This window comes from Eurypyga helias, unplaced genomic scaffold (assembly GCF_000690775.1).
Source record: "Eurypyga helias isolate BGI_N326 unplaced genomic scaffold, ASM69077v1 scaffold15787, whole genome shotgun sequence".
Taxonomy (NCBI): domain Eukaryota; kingdom Metazoa; phylum Chordata; class Aves; order Eurypygiformes; family Eurypygidae; genus Eurypyga; species Eurypyga helias.
In genome coordinates, this window is record NW_010259940.1 from 1 (window position 1) to 18,065 (window position 18,065).

Consider the following 18,065-nt stretch of genomic DNA (forward strand, 5'->3'; position numbering starts at 1 on the left):
GAGCTGGCAGGCTGCACCCCCGGGCAGGCAGCGGGCCCTGTCAGCCGAGCTTGGAGCTGGGCCGGTACCGCCCGGGGGTTAACGTCAACCCGACGCATACTACACGTGCGTACCTGGGTCGCGGGTCGTTAGTACAACAGCGATCGTCTGCTACAAGACTAGAGACGGTTTGTATTCGGATGTGTATTTTTACAACATGGGCGAGTTCCCGGGGCGGTACGTTCTCTCCCGCACCGGGTGTAGATGCGGTGGATGCTTGGCTGCGGCGCTGGTCTGACTCGGAGTTCTTTTGGGTTGTGATCAGAGGAGGTATTTAAAAAAGGCCAGGCTGGATGAGGCTTTGAGCAGCCTGGTCTAGTGGAGGGTGTCCCTGCCCACGGCAGGGGGGTTGGACTGCTTTCCCTCTTTTCAGTGAAAAAATTTTCTGTCAGGTGTATACAATACCACGTTTTAGATTTTATTATCCATAATAAAAACAATCATACCCTACTTCAAATCCATTTCCAGCTTAAAAAAAACACCAAACCAAAGGAAACACCCCAGCAAAACCATGTACCAGAACTGTAGGCAGTGTTAGTGCTGTGGTTTATCATGAAATCTGAACATCCGTTAACAAAAATGGTTAACTTTATAACATGGGGTTTAATGGAGATGAAATGTGTACAATGGTCAAAACACCCTGTACCATCGCTTGTTTTAACAAAAAACCAGATGGGTCCACAGGAGATGAAAGATCTATTGAATACTTTTCCCATAGTGTTTGGTCATTAACTGTCTTAACGTTTTCCAAATTCAGAGGTATCCTCAAGGCTTTAAAAAATGTTTAGAGTTGATAAAAATGGCTCCTACTGTGGTTCATTTTATAATGCCAAGGCAGGGATTCAGTAAAGTAGCAGGGAGTGATTTTTCCCACTTTTTTTTAATTACTACTTACGAAAAACTAGAAACTGACTATTTAGCATTGCCACTTATTTTTTAGCTGGCTGGCTTAATTTGCTGTTGATAAAAGATATCGCAGAAATCATCCAGTGTACTCTCTGGATTGACTGAGCTACAAAACCAGTGCGTTGTGCCACGAAAAAGAATGTGTGTTCTGGTAACAAAACAGCAAACATTAGCTTATTTTAAAACTGGAAAGCATGCAGTTTTTAAAGATGGACACTCCTTTCTAACAGGAGTGTCTCCATAGATTTTGGAATATCAACAGATGAAAAGACATCAGAGATGATAAAATGTCAGTTATGAGTGACAGAAAATTAGCCCACTGTTAGCATCTGGTGCAAAGATATCAAAGATACTGTATGTTGGATGATTCTGTGCCCAATCCACATATAAGGGAAAGCACAAATGGCAAATACTCAGGTCAAGAGAGAAACGTTAGAAGCTATAATCATATTTATTTTAAAAAGTGGTATCAAATACAACCATATATATTCGTGCCTATTTGGAGAGTGTTTTCAAAATATCAGACGGCACTGCCATTTTCCAGTCAAAACAATGACAATTTCAGCTTTCCTTTTTTTAATCTTTCCAGTAGTATATGCTTTTTATACACAAAATGGAGACAAAAATTGTATAGGAATCCAGAGCCAAAGACATGATACTAAAAGCAGTCTCAAGACAAAAAAAAAATCTATTACTGAAAATGTTTTCTAAAATACGCAACTATTAGGCAAGAGATGAAAAAAATTACTCCCTCACAAAATCCTAACTCTACGCTGTTTTGTACACATGGACTTTCATATAGGAAAAAAATGTATTTTACCAATTCTTGCATGCTTTAAAGAAAACAGAAAAATTATTCTTTTTTGTGCAGTGGTATTTAAATATTACATCCCTCTCTGTTCAAACCCTTTTACAAGTTTCCTTTCCTGAATTCACACAGGGGCTATACTTGGGGAAGTTTTAAAAAAAAAAAAAAATTCATCTAAGCATAGTAACAATTTTCTTTTCTTAACAAAGAAAAGAAAGTTAAAACATTTTGATTTGGTAAGAGTAGCTGAAAAGTCCCATGTACTTGAACATTCTGAAGAACTGTAACTGGGGAAGGAGGTGACTACAGCAGGCTAAACCCTAAAGCATTCTTCCATGTCTGAAATGCAAATAGGGCAAAACGTGTGCATGCAGGTTAAAAGTTTATTGCAAACCAGCTTATCCTTGTCAGATGCAAACCCAGGTACAACATGAAGAAGCTACTGATTTAAAACAGAAGTAGTGAGTATCTGGACCGGGTGCATCCCAATGTATTAACATGAAGTATGGTTCTGACTCAAACAACTGATTATGTATGTGGGGAATGGGTATATATGTACTACCTGTTAATTTTATTTTTAATTATTGGTGTAATTATGAAGATTTCCCAGGAGTTAACTTTGTTTTCTGCAAGACAGTAATTTCGTATCTAAGCCCTTAAAGTAGTTTCCACTTCAACTTTTCTTTTCTTTGGATTCTTTTTTCAATTCCTTTACAAGTATGTGCTGGTGACATGAGCTGTAGAATAATAGTTCTTAGTAAGTCTGAGTTCTAGAGTTCTCCAATCCCATTCCCCATTATATTCCTCAGTAAAAAGGCCACCATTTGCACATTTTCGTCATTAAGTTTGAAACAATAACTAAATTGTTGAAAAATTCACAGACATTTTAGAACTGTAACATGTTCTTGTTAATTTTTAAAAGCCTAGTCAGTTTTGTAAGAAAACAAAGCAGCTTGCAAATGACAGTGTTGGTCTGAGATGCAGAAATAGGATTGTATACTAGACATGTGCAGAAGCTATTTTAAACTCGGCAGAATTTTACAGATTTGTAGTAGAATCAATAGTCCAACATTAAATCACACCGGAGATTTAACTGAGTTTTGGTTATTTTTAAGTAGTCTGCAGAGTAGTTAAGAAGGAAAAGTAGTACATTTGCTGAAAATTACACTTAGATTTGCTGAATTGGTTTGAAGGGCACAAGGAGCCCAAATGTTGGAGTGTAAGACAGTATTGTGTCAGATTAGTTTCAAGCCCAGAAAAATGTGGGCATTTCTCGTATTTATACCTGCTGTGCCTGACAAGTATTACATTCAGGCTTGACTCCATTACAACACTTTTTCCTCCTGCCCTCATTCCAAGACTCTGAAAGCAGTTTACAGAACTACTTTTGGAAGATATTTAATGTAGGTATCGCTCATTCCCCATATACCATGGATTTCTTTAGGCAGAAAAACACAGATGATGTCATATGGAGTGTTCACTGGGAGGAAGACAGTAAAAATCTGTTTGATGAAGTCTGAAATTCCCTCAAATAGCATACTGTAATTAAAAAAGAAAATAATCAAGATCTGCTCCATTACCATGGACTTTGACCTAAAGCTACAACGTGGGAAAAAACCCCACCCTTCAGCCTGGCAGAACAGGTAACACTAGGAACAGGTTAAACGCCTTACGAGCATAGTCCAGCCACGTTGAGAACTGAAAGAATACACACCAAAAAAAAAATGAGACTGGCTTTTTATTGACAGTTTCTTTGCAGGTCCACGCATTCTGAACTTTAGCTCAGGGTTATAAAACACATCCTGTCAGCAGTCAGCATTAGGCTTTTCCTTTGCTGCAATTAACATACGTAGCTGAAACTGCTACCTCTTAACTGTTTGGCTAAGGTACGCCTACTTCACTGAGCTTGACATTCCTCTGAAAAATCAAAGTGGTATTTGTACAGTGACAGTGTTTCTACACAGATAAAAATACGGTTAGCCCTGTAATGATTGACACAGTTCTGCTTTTCAGGCACTGTTACTTTATATTCTCTACATATTAAAACACTTGGGTGATGAAGTAACTGAAAATGACACGAAAAACCTCCATGCTTTAGTAATTACAAAACCATGTAATTGTCAGGGGTTACAGTTAATGCAATTCAAGGGGCACAGATTTTTTTAATTTTTGTTTTATATAGGGCTACTACTCTATATAGCTATAGAAATAATACATTTTTATTATATTCTTACAATAGAGGATAAAAGGTCCAAGTTCCGGTATCAAATTGCCAGCCTATACCTATTTAGAAAAATGGAAGTCTTATTTCAGAATCAGTTTATGGCACAACAAAAGGAGGGAAATTAAAGCCGTGGATAATTTACAGATGAGCAAAGGAATAATTCAGTGCTTTAGAGATTCCCTTCCTGTTTTCAGCTTCACCGAAAGTTTAAACTGAAAGCAGAAATTTACATCCTGAAACATATAGCATTTCAAAATGGCATATGCACACATACAACTTCTAAAGCCATTGCTTAGCTGCATTAGAGAAGCTACAGATATTAGTTACAATGTGCATGACAGGATTCTTTAAAAAAGACAAAATTTAAAATAATTTTTTAAAAAGTAGTGCTGTCTCATGTCAAAATCCATATTGTCTTAGATAAATATACCAGTGGTTCTGGTGACATTGGTGGAAATTCAGCACAGAGGTAAGGAAAGCAGAATTTAGCCCAATTATGCATAATATAATAATAACCTAAGCTATCAAGAAACCACTGCTGTAAACAAATCTTTACTGAGAGGTAAGAGCCCTTTCAAGTACAGTACTACTTGATGCTGAATGTGTATTTCCATCTACCTACCATTCATTTCATACTAATTTTAACTGTTACTATTATGCAATGGTGTAACTTTAGAATATTTTGATGAAGAAATTTGGGGTTACCTTCAAAAGATTCTTAGAATGCCTGTGCTAACTGTTAATGCATTAAGTGGACTATAGCTTACATACTCTTATCTACAATGCATTTCCATATAATATATATGTAAACAGAATTTGTATTTCAAGCACCATTTAGGAAAATTAAACATATTTCAATTGTTGCACTGAAGTTGAAAGTCAGGTTTGGTCACCCTGTTAACATTCATCCTGGATATCAAAGCCAGTGCCTTACACCCGATACAATAAGCTGTCTCACATACTTTGCTCCCCAATTTTTCTCAGGATCAGAAACAGCATGACTAAAAAATTGTAAGGTGCATGAATAAAGGCCATTCCTGAAAAAGCTGCAACATTCTGACAGACACTCATAAAAAGCATTTCAGAAAGAACATCCACACAGACATAAATATTCATTCTTAGAATATTTATTCTTAGAAGAACTACTTGCACATTCATTCATTCTTAGAAGAACTACTTGCACAGGGGTCATTTAAAGGAATGCACCTTATGTGTGTGGCACAGACTTTATGGCACCTAAATCCCCTCCTCCTTACTCCTAGAAAGTTACCCTTCTTTCACACTGAAAGCCCAGAATGAAGTTTTGAGCTTGAAGAGGAAAAAACACTCCAGAAGAGGTAGAAAACCTGTTTAACTCAACTGATTACATGCTCCTTTTATAGTAAAGACAGTGGCATACCTAGAAAGAAAGTGTAAGAAAACAGAAAAAAATCCCACAAACAACAAACCCAAGCAAACCAATGAAGGCAAGTTATCTGCCAAAAGACAACAGGGCAATGCAAAAATCCTACTTTAAACACGGATCTGAAAATTTTGTCGTTGGAACTGAAAGTAAAACCAGAAACCGTTAGGTCAGAAGTCACTGAAAGATGCAAGAGTAACATCATAGTCAATAATACACTGAAGATTTTCTACTGAATTGCAGCGTATAAAATTTATGGATTCATGTTTCTCCTGCAGAATGGGTCATTTCGAAAGTGGGCAGCAGGATCAAAAAGCTGACAGTAAGTCACTCAGAATAAACAATCAAAATAAGTTATCTAAGATACAGAGAATTCTTTTTTTCCCATTTTAAGCCATTTCTTATAAAAAACTTTATGAACACAACTTATTACTTGTATCTGTTTCTCTATTTGTACTGAAGGAAATCAGATGATGCTGGTTTTCAGCACCTTTAGAATTCTTCAGAACAATTTAAACTTACTTTTTAAATGCATCTAGAGCTGCTTCAGATGTCTAACTTTTTGTTCATGTGAACAGTTTAAGTAATTTTAGTACAGCTACTCTTGTGAACTGATGTTCTATACTAGGAGTGCTACGGTTTCCTAAATTAGTGCAATCTTTTGTATTTGCAGATTCCCTCTGAACTCTGACCGCCAGCCTCCCTTTCATTACTGCTTCCAGAACTCTGAAATGACCCCTGCTTGTGCAACATCCACACAGTAAAATTATAACAGATACTTAGTGTTTTGACAAGAACAGGGGGGCGAAAAAAAGTTTTGTCATTTCTCCTCTTCTGTATTCAAGTGGTTTCTGACAGATTCCAGAGACATATTCATGGCTGCTTGCAGCATGTCTTCTTCACTCATATCACCTCCTGAAGAAAATAAATGCATAAATTGTAATAAATGCACAGAACTAGTCCTCAACTGCAGTTCAATGCTTTGTTCCCTTTGTCCACTCTCACTGCTTCCAGCCCACCCCCAAATCCTGGGTTTTTTTTAGCTTTCCACAACAGTCAGTTTGTAACAGGTAATACACATTGACTTTGGATCACCAATACTGCCAGGTTCTACATACTTAGGTTCTACTGAAAAACAATTCCAGTAATTACTCCAAGTTTATTATATTGTCATGCAACTTTACAACTAAATTAGAAAACAAATTGTTGGCACAAATCCCATAAAAGGTTACATTTGTAATACTTGAGCCAAACAAAACAGTAAAAAGCAAAGCCAGAACTCAAATGGTCTCACAGTAATGCTCTTCACTTTGAAACAGAATATTGACATTCAAAGCAGAACAGGCTTTTCAAGACACTCATCCTTTGCCTCCCTGCCTAACAGAGTAATGGCTGTGATACAGTCTGAATGGCTGCTGGAGTGAAGAAGTGGGCAGACAGGGAAAGTTAGGAAACAGAGCACAACAGGTGAAAGACACAAATATCTCAGTGTTGGAAGTGAGCTTAAGGAACAATACCTGGGTCAGCTTTCGGAGTGCTTGAGCTTAGACTTGGCTTATCATGTAGGTTCAGGGTCTGATCTTGCTGTTGTTGCTGCCTGAAAGTGTTATCAATGTATAAAAGAATAAGATTAACATCAGTACAAGACCTGTATCAAGTCTATTTCATGGTAAGGAAGGCCAAGAGTGAGAAGTAGAAGCTGTTTGGTATGGTAACACACCCTGGCACCTAAGATCGACTCAATCATTTCACTCTGCTAATGTTCAGACACTTATCTTCCCGACATTATATTCCAAGTCACATTACTGTTTTCCCAGAATTCAGATGTTCTGCATTCTTATCCTCTTACGTAAAGTCTAATCCATATCATTTCTCCCTGGTCTTTATTTCCTCCAACACTAAAGACAGAAATAAGGAAAACCTGCAAAAATACCCCAGCTATGTATTAAGAGAGGTACTCCAGAACAGCAACATATAATATCACCTGGAACGCTTTCATGTGATGCACATTAGAGGCATCATTACCAGAAGCAGTGTCTTACAAAAAGAATACTTCTCTTCAGGAAAATAATTACAGAAATTTTACAGGATTTAAGTTAAAATACTTCTATAACATGTATGTTTTCTTTCTTCCTAAGACTGATGTTGGCTTACTAACAGATCCCCTCTTATTTACAGGTTTCTTTTCTTCATAGGAACCACCTGGGAATAGCATAATTTGGGTACCATTAGGAAAACATATTAAAAGTCAAGATGGACTTCAGTTAGAAACCCATCCACACCCCAAAAGTGCTGAAAAGTTGACATGTACTTCCACATGCAGTTTTCTATCAGCTACTTTACTTTTCAAAATAGGCTTGTCTTCTCCTCCGCAGCTCTTCTGAAGAAAGGGAGTCTGTCTGACTGGTGTGAGGTGACTGAGGGACATTCTGTGGTAACGAGTCAGAGAGCTCAGTTCGACGACTACCTAAAACCAGAACACACCATATCCTACTAACTGCAGTAAAATTAAACTAGGAAATCAAGTACCGCTTAAGAAAATGTCTTGAAACCTGAGAATAAGAAAGAGACTTGTTGAAGGAAGCAGCAGGCTAACTTAACTTGATACTATCCCTCCTCCTCACCTCAGGACTGTTTCCCTTCCCTCCTGCCACCCTTTGCCAATTTGTTCTTGCTTCCTAATGATCAATGCTAACATAAAAGTCACAACTTTTCAAAAAGCAGAAAGGAGATAGCTACATGAATTTCTGGATTGTCCCCCCCTCCCTCAAAGCCAGTCTTTTCAGAGCGCTTGACGCATGCTGGAAAAAGTGGCTGACAAACTGATTTTAGTAGCTGCCTAACACATAAGCAACTTGAACACTGTAAGAGAAATTTAGATGAGCACTGCACCTTGCATGCTGAGCTGAATGGCTCTGCGAAGATCAGCTTCTTCGTCTTCCATGTCAATTTCCTGCCTACTTAGAGCCAGGGCTCTCTGAAAATTCTCTTCGTCTTCATCTAACATGCCTGTTCCATCAAAAGGATGGTTAACTTCTATTGCTTGGTCCACATCGCTTCTGGGTAGCCTGTGAAATTGAAACATTTATGGCAGAATTCAGACAGAAACTATTTTTACTCTAAGATTTAAAGTAAATATTTTCTGCTGGTTTAACCCTTTTTTTAACTCTGGAAAAAAACATATTTTTATTCTTAAAATCTGTTCATCTTCACAGAGTGGAACAAATTAATAATGAACTAATCCCTCTGAAAAGCCTTAAGCCTTTTTCTCAGTACAACATTGCTCACTATGAAAATGTGATAAAATTATTGCAGAAGTAGTACTTATGCTTTCAAGGATGTTTTATATTAGCAGTATGCATCACAACAGAGCAGCTCCACAACATTTACAGTGAAATTATTCCAAAAGGCAATGCTGTATGATTTATATGATGTGGAATTCTGATACGGATTTCTTGCTCTTTCCTACTTACCACAAAATGCACAAGGCAGTCTTAATTATAGACTGATTACTATTAATGACAGTTTGGTAAGATTTACTAACCCTTTTTCCTAAAAACATTATAATCACAAAGTCCAAAATCTGCACTACACAACACTTATACGCAACAAAAGTCTGAATCCTTATTAAGGTAGTTTTTCCCCACTTAAAAATTCACAGTTTGTATTCTACCAACTTGTTTTTACTGTGTGCAACATCAGTAAGGGTATTGCACTACAGGTACTTCTAATTACATGTTAAGCAGGTTGTCTCCATGTAGGTATTAATCATGGAAACCAACCCTACTGCCCATTATTAAAGTGGAGTCTTTCTTTACCTTACCTCTGATCTCTCAACTGTGCTGTCTCTTCGCCAATGAGTTTTGGTCGCTGCATCTGCTGTACCCGAATCATCTGCAGTAGCTGATCAGCCTCACAGTCTGGCAGGTCACCTTTTACCACAAATATGGAATAACCTGAGAAAAATAAATCATAAGTCTACAGCATTAAGGGGCACACTTAAACACTCCAGAACGCACACGATATGGAACACAATGATGTGCAATTTATTACAATGTAAGGCTCTACCTTTCATTATAAGGACTTGGGTTATGTCACTATTTCAATCATAAAACTAAGGGGAGTTAACTGAATACATAAGTTTTAATAAATAATGATTATTACCTACTTTTAATTAATGAGATTTAACATCTGCAAGTTACTATTACCTTCCTGTTGTAATTGAGCCAAGAAAAGTGCAAGATATGTATCTGATATTAGTTCTGGACCCATCAAGAGAGAGTTCAAGTTAAACCACTGTAATTAAGACAAAAAAGGGTTGAGAGAACAAATTAGCATAAAGATTACTCGGTAATCCATTTCTGTACATTGTGGTCATTTTCTACGATGGAATATCCGAATAAATCTAGTAAAATTAATGATCAATTTAAAAGTCTTTTGAGGCACCATACCTACTGCTAAAGGTTACCCTTCAAATGTTCATCAGCTAACAGGAGATCTGAAGTGGGGAAATTACCGCATGCTCTCTCCCATTACTGAACGTTGGTACCAGGCAAACAGATTGAAACAGATAAATCAAAATACAATGGTAGAGGAATTATTTCAGACATCATCCTAAAATTCTGCTTAATCCTGGTTTCAAATCTGTTCAGAGACTTACAAAGGAAGAAACCTTTCATAAGTTGATGCTGTATCTTAAGAAATTAATAGATACAGGAAACAGAAGTTGCATTCTTTCCACGAAATGCTTCTATTAAACATGCTGCCTTTATAACAGCTGGTGATGCTTAAAGCTATCATTTACTTCTCTCTGAGATAATTTTTATATTTTAAAATTAAGACAAAGGAACTCAAAAGTAATATGCTGATAGTACAGCACAGTATTGCAACAGGGGATGCTTGAAATAAATACACACAGAATTTCTAGATCCCTGAAGGCAACAACTAGTCATTAATAATACTTCTTCTAGACAGAAAATATATTCAACATGGACAACAAAATATTCTACCTTTAAAATCCCATATATATTGCCATCAGTCTGAAGAACCTTTTTTACACCACACTTGTTCAATATTATCCAATTTTAACCAGGAAGGACCATTTCAGATACAATTCTCCTTCTACTATCTCCGTTCTCACAAAAAATGCATTTATCTACCAAACTTTCATGTATGAAGTCATACACTCGCAGTCAGGCCCATACTATAATTCACCTGGAATACAGTGACTATCTACCATTCTGCCGTTCAGTCACTTCATTTGCCAAAAATACCCTTTGCCACTAGGAAAGGCTGGTGACCAACAGTGTAGGAGTGGGGAATAAAAGGTTACATAAACAAATGGATGGACAGATTACAAACAAACTTTTGAAAGGGAACATGGAGGAGCAAGGTTTAGTAAACTCATTTTACTTTAACTGTAACAGAAGAGAAGCACGTCAAATCTAAGTCAACCTATTTTGTCTGTTCTCATTAGTCTCTAGATAACAGATGCCTAAAACTGTCTTCCTGTGGCTACAAGGCACATGTACAAGCAAAAGACATCCCTGCTCCAACTTAAAACATTTTGGGCTAGAATGCCATCTCACAATTCCATCAGCGTGGTTGTATATGTAAAAAGGAACATTCCCATATTTTTAAGAGACCATTCAGCCTTCTGGATATCAAATACACAAGAACTGCCTGTAAACATTACCCACACTTTTGAACTAAGGCAGAACAGCAGTTTAGTTTGTTTACTCACAGATTTTTTTTTTTTAATCTGGATGATAACTTAGGTAGCCACCACTTGGAAAATGAACCGAATGGGTGGAGAGATTTCTGCCCACTACTACAGAACCTAAAAGTGGTTTCATGAACACCGTCTATGACAACAAAAAAGCTGAAAGAAACCCAAAGACCAAACCAGCTCATGTTGTATAAAACCTTATGCAGTGGCATCCAGAACAATGATTGGCTACTGAAATAAACCACACTGGTGTTGGTGGACATGGATGTCACATGAGTTATTATATATGAACCATATGCTTGTATGGCCATCCCTTATCTTTAATAACTATTTCCTGCTTATAATACAACTGTTTCAGGAAGTTATCTAAAATAGGGCAAAGATGTGATTCTATTCTTCCCAACCTTATCTTGATGGATACTCTTGAATACCAGCAATCATAAATATTAACACAGTTAATTTTGAACTTTTTCTTGTACCTACTGTCCATGCAAACAAGCAGAATTATTTTTACAATGCCAATAATATAGTGCATTAAAATAAGTTTGCATTCTATAAGGATCCTAATCCTTATCTAGGACTTGACTCTTCCCTTCCCCCCACTATACAATTTTTCTGTTATTTTTCATGCAGAAAACGAAGAGAGCTTAAGATCTTACACAGAATCACCCAGAGCTCCAGCTCCCTAGATGACAGGTTCACTGGAGAAGTGATCCTAGGGTCTTTCCCCAGACTAGCATTCATAAAAAGCTGCCTGGCATTTTTGTGATATAACAACATTTACCTTTTTTTTTTCTTTTAAAATATGGGATACTATTAAAACAAATTGCAGCAAAAGCTTGCGAAAGGCCAACACATGGTGTACTCGCAATGACTTTTCCACCTCCATTCTGAAGTCATTTTTTAAACAAAAAAAAGACAATGTCACCTGTTTTCCTAACTTTCGAACTGTAAACCAGTGTTCCTTGTAATTACAAATAAATGATTTTTCATTTCTGTAAAAAGAAAGACAAAAGGTATAGATAAAATTAAATACTCTAATACTGGAATGCATATTAATGATTAAGTTCTTTGCTATCACTGATTTAAAATTACATAACAGAATTTCAGTAATACAACTGTTGGTGTTACAGAATACTCATACCGCTTTTATAACATCTAGGAAGTTGTCAACATTACTGAAATCTCCACATACCTGTGATGCCACAGATACTGAGATATCGTGAAGGCACAGAGGACAGATGCTCATATACACTCCCAAAATGAAAAAATTAAAGATAGGGGATAATCAAAACATTAGAATGCAAAAGAGCTTGAAACTAATTTTAAAGAAAGATTTAAATCATTAATTATCAATTTTCTATAAAGTGAAAGCAGGGTGCTAAGAAAAAAATGTCTTACATAGGGTCAATCCCAAGCCTCTGATACTCTGGGCTGTTGAAGAGGATTAGTTCTAAACCCCAAACTTTCAAGGCGTTGCTTATAACCTGTCAAAAAATGGCACTTTTCATGAGTGAAACCAGTCAAATCTAAATTTAAGCAGTGCAACCATCTCAGCTGCTATACATACTTACACTGTTTTCATAAAACTTAGATTTCATAACATTGCTAGGAAACACATTATTCAAAATGCCATGAATCTACATAACACACATACTCTATCTAAGGGGAAGTAACAAAACTTGGATTTAACTGTCATGTTATGCTTCCTTTCCCAGACAAAGCTGTAACTTCACCTCCCACAGATACTTCCCGATTTGTCATCTCCCTGCCCTCCCCTCCCTTCACAATACATTGGCATCCTTCCCCACAGTAACTACTGGAAATTTTATACCACTGGATTGTCACAGAATCAGTCAGGTACATTAGCACAAACTCTTTCAGTATCTTAAATAATCGTGTAACAAATTTTAAATTAACAATTCATCTTCCTTTTAGTGAGCTAACTGTGTAGCAAGTGAGTAAAACAATGACGGGGCAAAAAAAGTAGAATATGAGGAAGCATTTTTTTTTCAGCTTCAATATTGAAGCAGCACAACCAAGAATACAAGACATGCCAAAACTGTTAATGGTTTCTCACGGCACAGAAACACAGCCCTGTCCTGCCGTGAGGAAGAGCAGTGCTTGAGGGATTCTGGAACACTGACACGCACCTCTGAAAGCTCAGCAGACAGCCAAAAGGTGCAAAGCACTGCCTTCAGCTCTAGTCTAGACACAAGCCCCAATTATGTGTTCAACGTCCTTTTTCGTTGTTGTTCTGATTTAATTATTTCTTATTACTTTTATGTTATGGTCCTAAAAAAAACGAACAACCCCTAAACAGAAACAAAAAACAGCTCTAAAGCATCTGGAGTGTGTTACAAAAACTGGAATGTGGATATTGCAGCTTTTTCCCTTCTGCAGATCACTGTGGTAACCCTGTAACCACCGCCAAGGGCTTTACAGTCTATAATCTGAGAAAACAATCTCGCCTGCTTTGTCATCTGTAGTCTATGGGAGCCAAGGTCTACACCTGAAGTGCCCATAAGACGCCACTCGGAAATGAAGCTTATTGCCAGCAGGTGGCTTTTCAGAGTTCAGAAGTCCATGCTTCCCTCATGCCTTTAAGAGCCCATCAGCTGAGGAACTGCAAGTCACTGCTCTTAATGGAAAACACTCTGAAGATTTAGAAGTCCAGCACTTAATCTCATTATGCCTATAAACTGGAAACCAGATGGAAAAACTTGATGCTATTGAAATTATAAGAAAACATGTATTGCATAAATAAAAAATTGTGTCAGTACAGAGCTGTGCTTACCTGAATTGAGAAGAATCCACTATCATCCATATTTACAGAAGGCTGCTACTCAGTGCCAGGTTGGGAGGGAGAAAAGGGGAAAATGATGTAAGCATAAAAGGTCAGAAATAATTCAGTTTTCAAAATAAACATAACCACACATGAAGTAACAACTACATATGTCCTACTCTGTAAGGCTGATTAAAATGCACAAATAAGGTTATTAATTACCAACTCAACCCTTTACATTATAAATGCTCAGTGCTTAAAAGACAGCCAGGCATGGGAACTTCTGTTCCTCTCTCTGCCACTGCCTTACAGAAAAAAAGGTAAATTGGTGATCCTCCTTCTCACTGTGCCTGACCTTACCAGCCGCAAGATGAAGATAACATAGCTTTTTGCAGAATTACTGTAAAGCTGTACTAGTAACATTTGAAAATAGCGAATTCAAGATGCGTGAATGAAAAGACCTATACGTTTAAGAAGTTTCAGCACTAGGAAATCAACCTCTAAGAATGCAGGAATAGCTGGTCTGCACTTACAGTATTAGATTTTGGGCGAATATCGAGCAAGCTCAAATTATGAAGATTTTACCTGTAAAAACATTCTATATTCTTCACTAGAAACTCCTCCCTCTGCCATTCTCATTCTTTCTTCCTCATCCAACTGCTGTGCAATAGAGGATAACTCAACAGGACTAAAATATTCCCCTTGTAGCAAATTATTCAGACAGTGCTGAGCACACAATGAGCCTTCTTGCTAACATTGGAAAAGAAAAAAATACCAAAGACAAGAAAAAAAAATCACGTTAATGTTTTACTCTGTAAATTACCCAACCATTTCATTCTGGCAAACTTCCTGTCCTCTCTACTCACCCAGAATATCATGTATTCTTCAGATGCATTACACTGCAAGCTATAGAATACAACCCTCCCATCAATTTGATGGGGAAAAAAAAACCAACACACTTCATTTCCTCAAAGGAAATAAATTTCATGTAGAAATGTTGGTTTTGAAGACACTGTAAAATTTGCTAATGGCCTGACCAAATCACACAAGGACTGTGCAACCATCAGGACAATGGATTGTGTCATTTTCCAAATGACCAGCACATGAAAGTGAAATGATTTAGATCTCTACTTCCCAGTAACAAATGTCTTCTGCAACAGATGTCTCCTCCTTTTTTAACTTTTCTTCCTTGTCAGGTGTGGCTTTTAGCAATCTGCTCTCCACATGTGGCTAAAGAAAAGCAGACACTTAGGACTTCAGAGAGATTTAAAAGTCTACATCTGTAGAATTTATTTCCTTCATTTCAGGTTACTCACCCAGTTCAGGTTCTAACCAATTTGTTTATTGCTGGGAAAGTGATTAGAAGCTGGAGGACCAGTAAAGCTTATTTTCCACATGAATATATGTATAGGAACTAGGTAGAAGCAACTAATACTACTGGTTCTAAAATCCTGATGACAGTGATGAGGTGACAAGAAAAAAAAAAATTAAACTCAGCATATTAAACAATGAAAATATTTTTGTTAATATACCATTTAAATAGAAAACGCTCCAGATATTTCGTTACATATCCAGCACATTAGAGATAACAGAAATGTAATATAAAATTTTTAGACTGTCAACACAAATTAAAAATTAGTAAATTAGAAGTGTCAGTCACAATTTTGTAACACAAAGTAAAAAACATCTCATCAGAATGAATGAACGCACGCATGTCAGGCGCTATCATTTTCATATGTTCAGATAAAATATTGCCTTTAAAAACCAAAACAACCAAATTACAGTTTGACATGAAAAAGCAATCTTTCTTTACAAATAACTCAAGTGCAAGGCAAGATTAACTTGCTTTAAAATCCTGCTTTTCTCTTTAGTTTTAAACCAGTCCTTATTTAAGAACTCTAATGTAAGAAATTAAAAACCTTCAACAAAAATAAAGAACACTCCTCCCTCCTGCCAAACACACAGACAGTAAAAATACAAGAGCATGCCTTGAAGGAATATTCTTTCAACTTTCATGAAAACCTCATACAAATCTCATGCACAGATCTCCCACATCTTCCCTTAGAGCAGAAACCTTGAAAATTCCCTCTACCCTAGATTACAGAATCTTCCTAGAGCTTCACCACTCAATTGAGCAATGAGTTATTGAAGCCAGACTGGCAGTCCAGCCAGGGTCCAACGAAATCCAGAAATCTCCTCCAGGCTCACGTCCTTCCCATAACAAGAAAATCAAGACTAAACACTAACTCCTGTCCCTTCAGGAACCACGTGCCTGCTGCTGGTCATGCGATAAAACTGTAACAGAAGAACCTGCTCAAGAATCACAGGTTTCGGCACCAGAATTATATGAAATTGATTTAGAAACAAAGAGATACTAAAATACCTTTGAAAGTGAGTTGTATTTCAGGCTTAAATCTTAATTTCACTAAAAGGACCTTTCTGTATTTGTACAGTTTTATTTTTAAGTAACAAACTAATTTTCATATGCACAATTTGCAGATATTAAAATACAAAAGACTGAACTTACAATTTTTAACAGACATTAACTTTTGTGTGTGTGTGTGTGCAGAGAATACTACATCCTCCCATAATCTGAATTCTCCTTGTTGAAACCTATCATACTTTCAGGATTTTCAACAACTATTTTAACAAAGGGTCAACTTCTAAGATAGGGCCTCCTTAAACCCTGCTTTCTGCAATTGCCATTCCTCTGTTAAAAACGCCACATTGCTTAGGTCTGTGTTTTACTGATTTCCTTTATAAATACCACGTTCTTCTTGCCTTTTTATTGAGATAGCTGAGGTATGCAGATTCAAGTGGGTGTGTACATACACATGCAGCAGTCTAAGTATTTTGACAGGAACTGAGATGAGGGCACTTGATGAGAGGTATGGGGGGTGGAAATATCCGTTAAGAAAAAAGACAAGAGGTTCAATTAAAATTTCCCTAGAATAATAAGATAAAAATATTTGGTACTCCAATTTAAAACAGGCACTGAGGTGTAACTTTGTGATCATATAACTAACTTACCAGGGAGCAGTTACGTTTCACATGTGAGACACCCAGGACCATACCCACCCCCCCAAACCTGTAGGAAGTACAAATCACAATCAGCTTATAACTTTTAATGTATTATGCACTGTCACTTCAATTTCAGCAGTTTTGTTATTAAACTACAATGCAACTTAGTAATAAAAAAGTTATTATTTCATTATGCAATAGGCTAGGCCATGTAAGAAAAAGGTACATTAGTTCTGAGCTCATTTTCAACTCTAGACTGGAACTCAAGGTCACTGTAGCAGAGGCCATAACAGCTGAAATCTTAACACTCATTCTCTGAACAGCAGCTGTTTATCAACCACAATGCTTGCCGACTTTTGCGATCCGAACCCAGTCTGAAAGAACACGCCTCAGGTTCAATGGATTTTGGAATAGTAATTTTATTTTTTTAAATAAAGCTCCAGTTAACTTGTTTTATTTGCCGAGTAAACCAACCATTAATCATGAGAACAATGTCTAAAGACTAGTGTTAACGTTAACACAATAAAGGTGCAGAGACATTAGCAAAGCACACAAAAAAGACAACTATATTTCAAAAGCCTTGCAGCATAAATAGCTCAGTGTTTGAGAACCTGGATAAAGCACAGCAGCTCACAGAGACATCCGTGGTCCAAAACAGGAAACACGGTTCAGCAAAAACAGTACATGGATTAGGGGTTCCTTAACAGCTCTCCCTTTCCCTGCTCGTTACACAGCCCCACCGAGCCAGGCTCCGTGAAGAGATGTGTCCGCGAGCACAGACAGCCCTGCCCGCCGCTGCTCATCGCCACGCTCGTTTCTCAGCCGCAAGAGCTCTCTCTCAAGAAACAGAAACAGCTATAGCCTGCACCTTGCCCCACCTGAGGAGTGTTTCTAAAGGCCCAAGAAGCGCAGTCACCGTGCGAGAGGAAACGCTGAGGCTCAGCCCTGACCCTCTTTGATCCTCAGTGACATTTCCTCTCCCTGCAGAGCCAAGCCAAGCCGGGCCGGGCCACGGGCACGGCCGCGCGGAAGGGCTCCAGCTCGCCCGAGACAGAGGAAACCGAGTCGGTGCCTCATCAGCCACAGGAAGAACGTCGGGGAGTGGTACCACGGCCCGGTCGGCCCGGGCGCAGGCCAAGCGTACCCCGTGGG

General features: G+C 37.6%; 1 protein-coding gene across 1 annotated transcript; it reads right to left on the reverse strand.

The window, feature by feature from the left end:
• Positions 1-6,199: 6,199 nt before the first annotated feature.
• Positions 6,200-14,637, reverse strand: ATXN3 (ataxin 3). Its single transcript, XM_010154846.1, has 8 exons — positions 14,478-14,637; positions 13,905-13,949; positions 9,588-9,675; positions 9,203-9,335; positions 8,272-8,447; positions 7,723-7,846; positions 6,897-6,976; positions 6,200-6,294 (listed from the first exon to the last, which is right to left on the reverse strand). Exons 1-8 carry the CDS (start codon positions 14,529-14,531, stop codon positions 6,200-6,202), a joined length of 795 nt encoding a protein of 264 aa, XP_010153148.1. The 5' UTR covers positions 14,532-14,637.
• Positions 14,638-18,065: the final 3,428 nt, after the last annotated feature.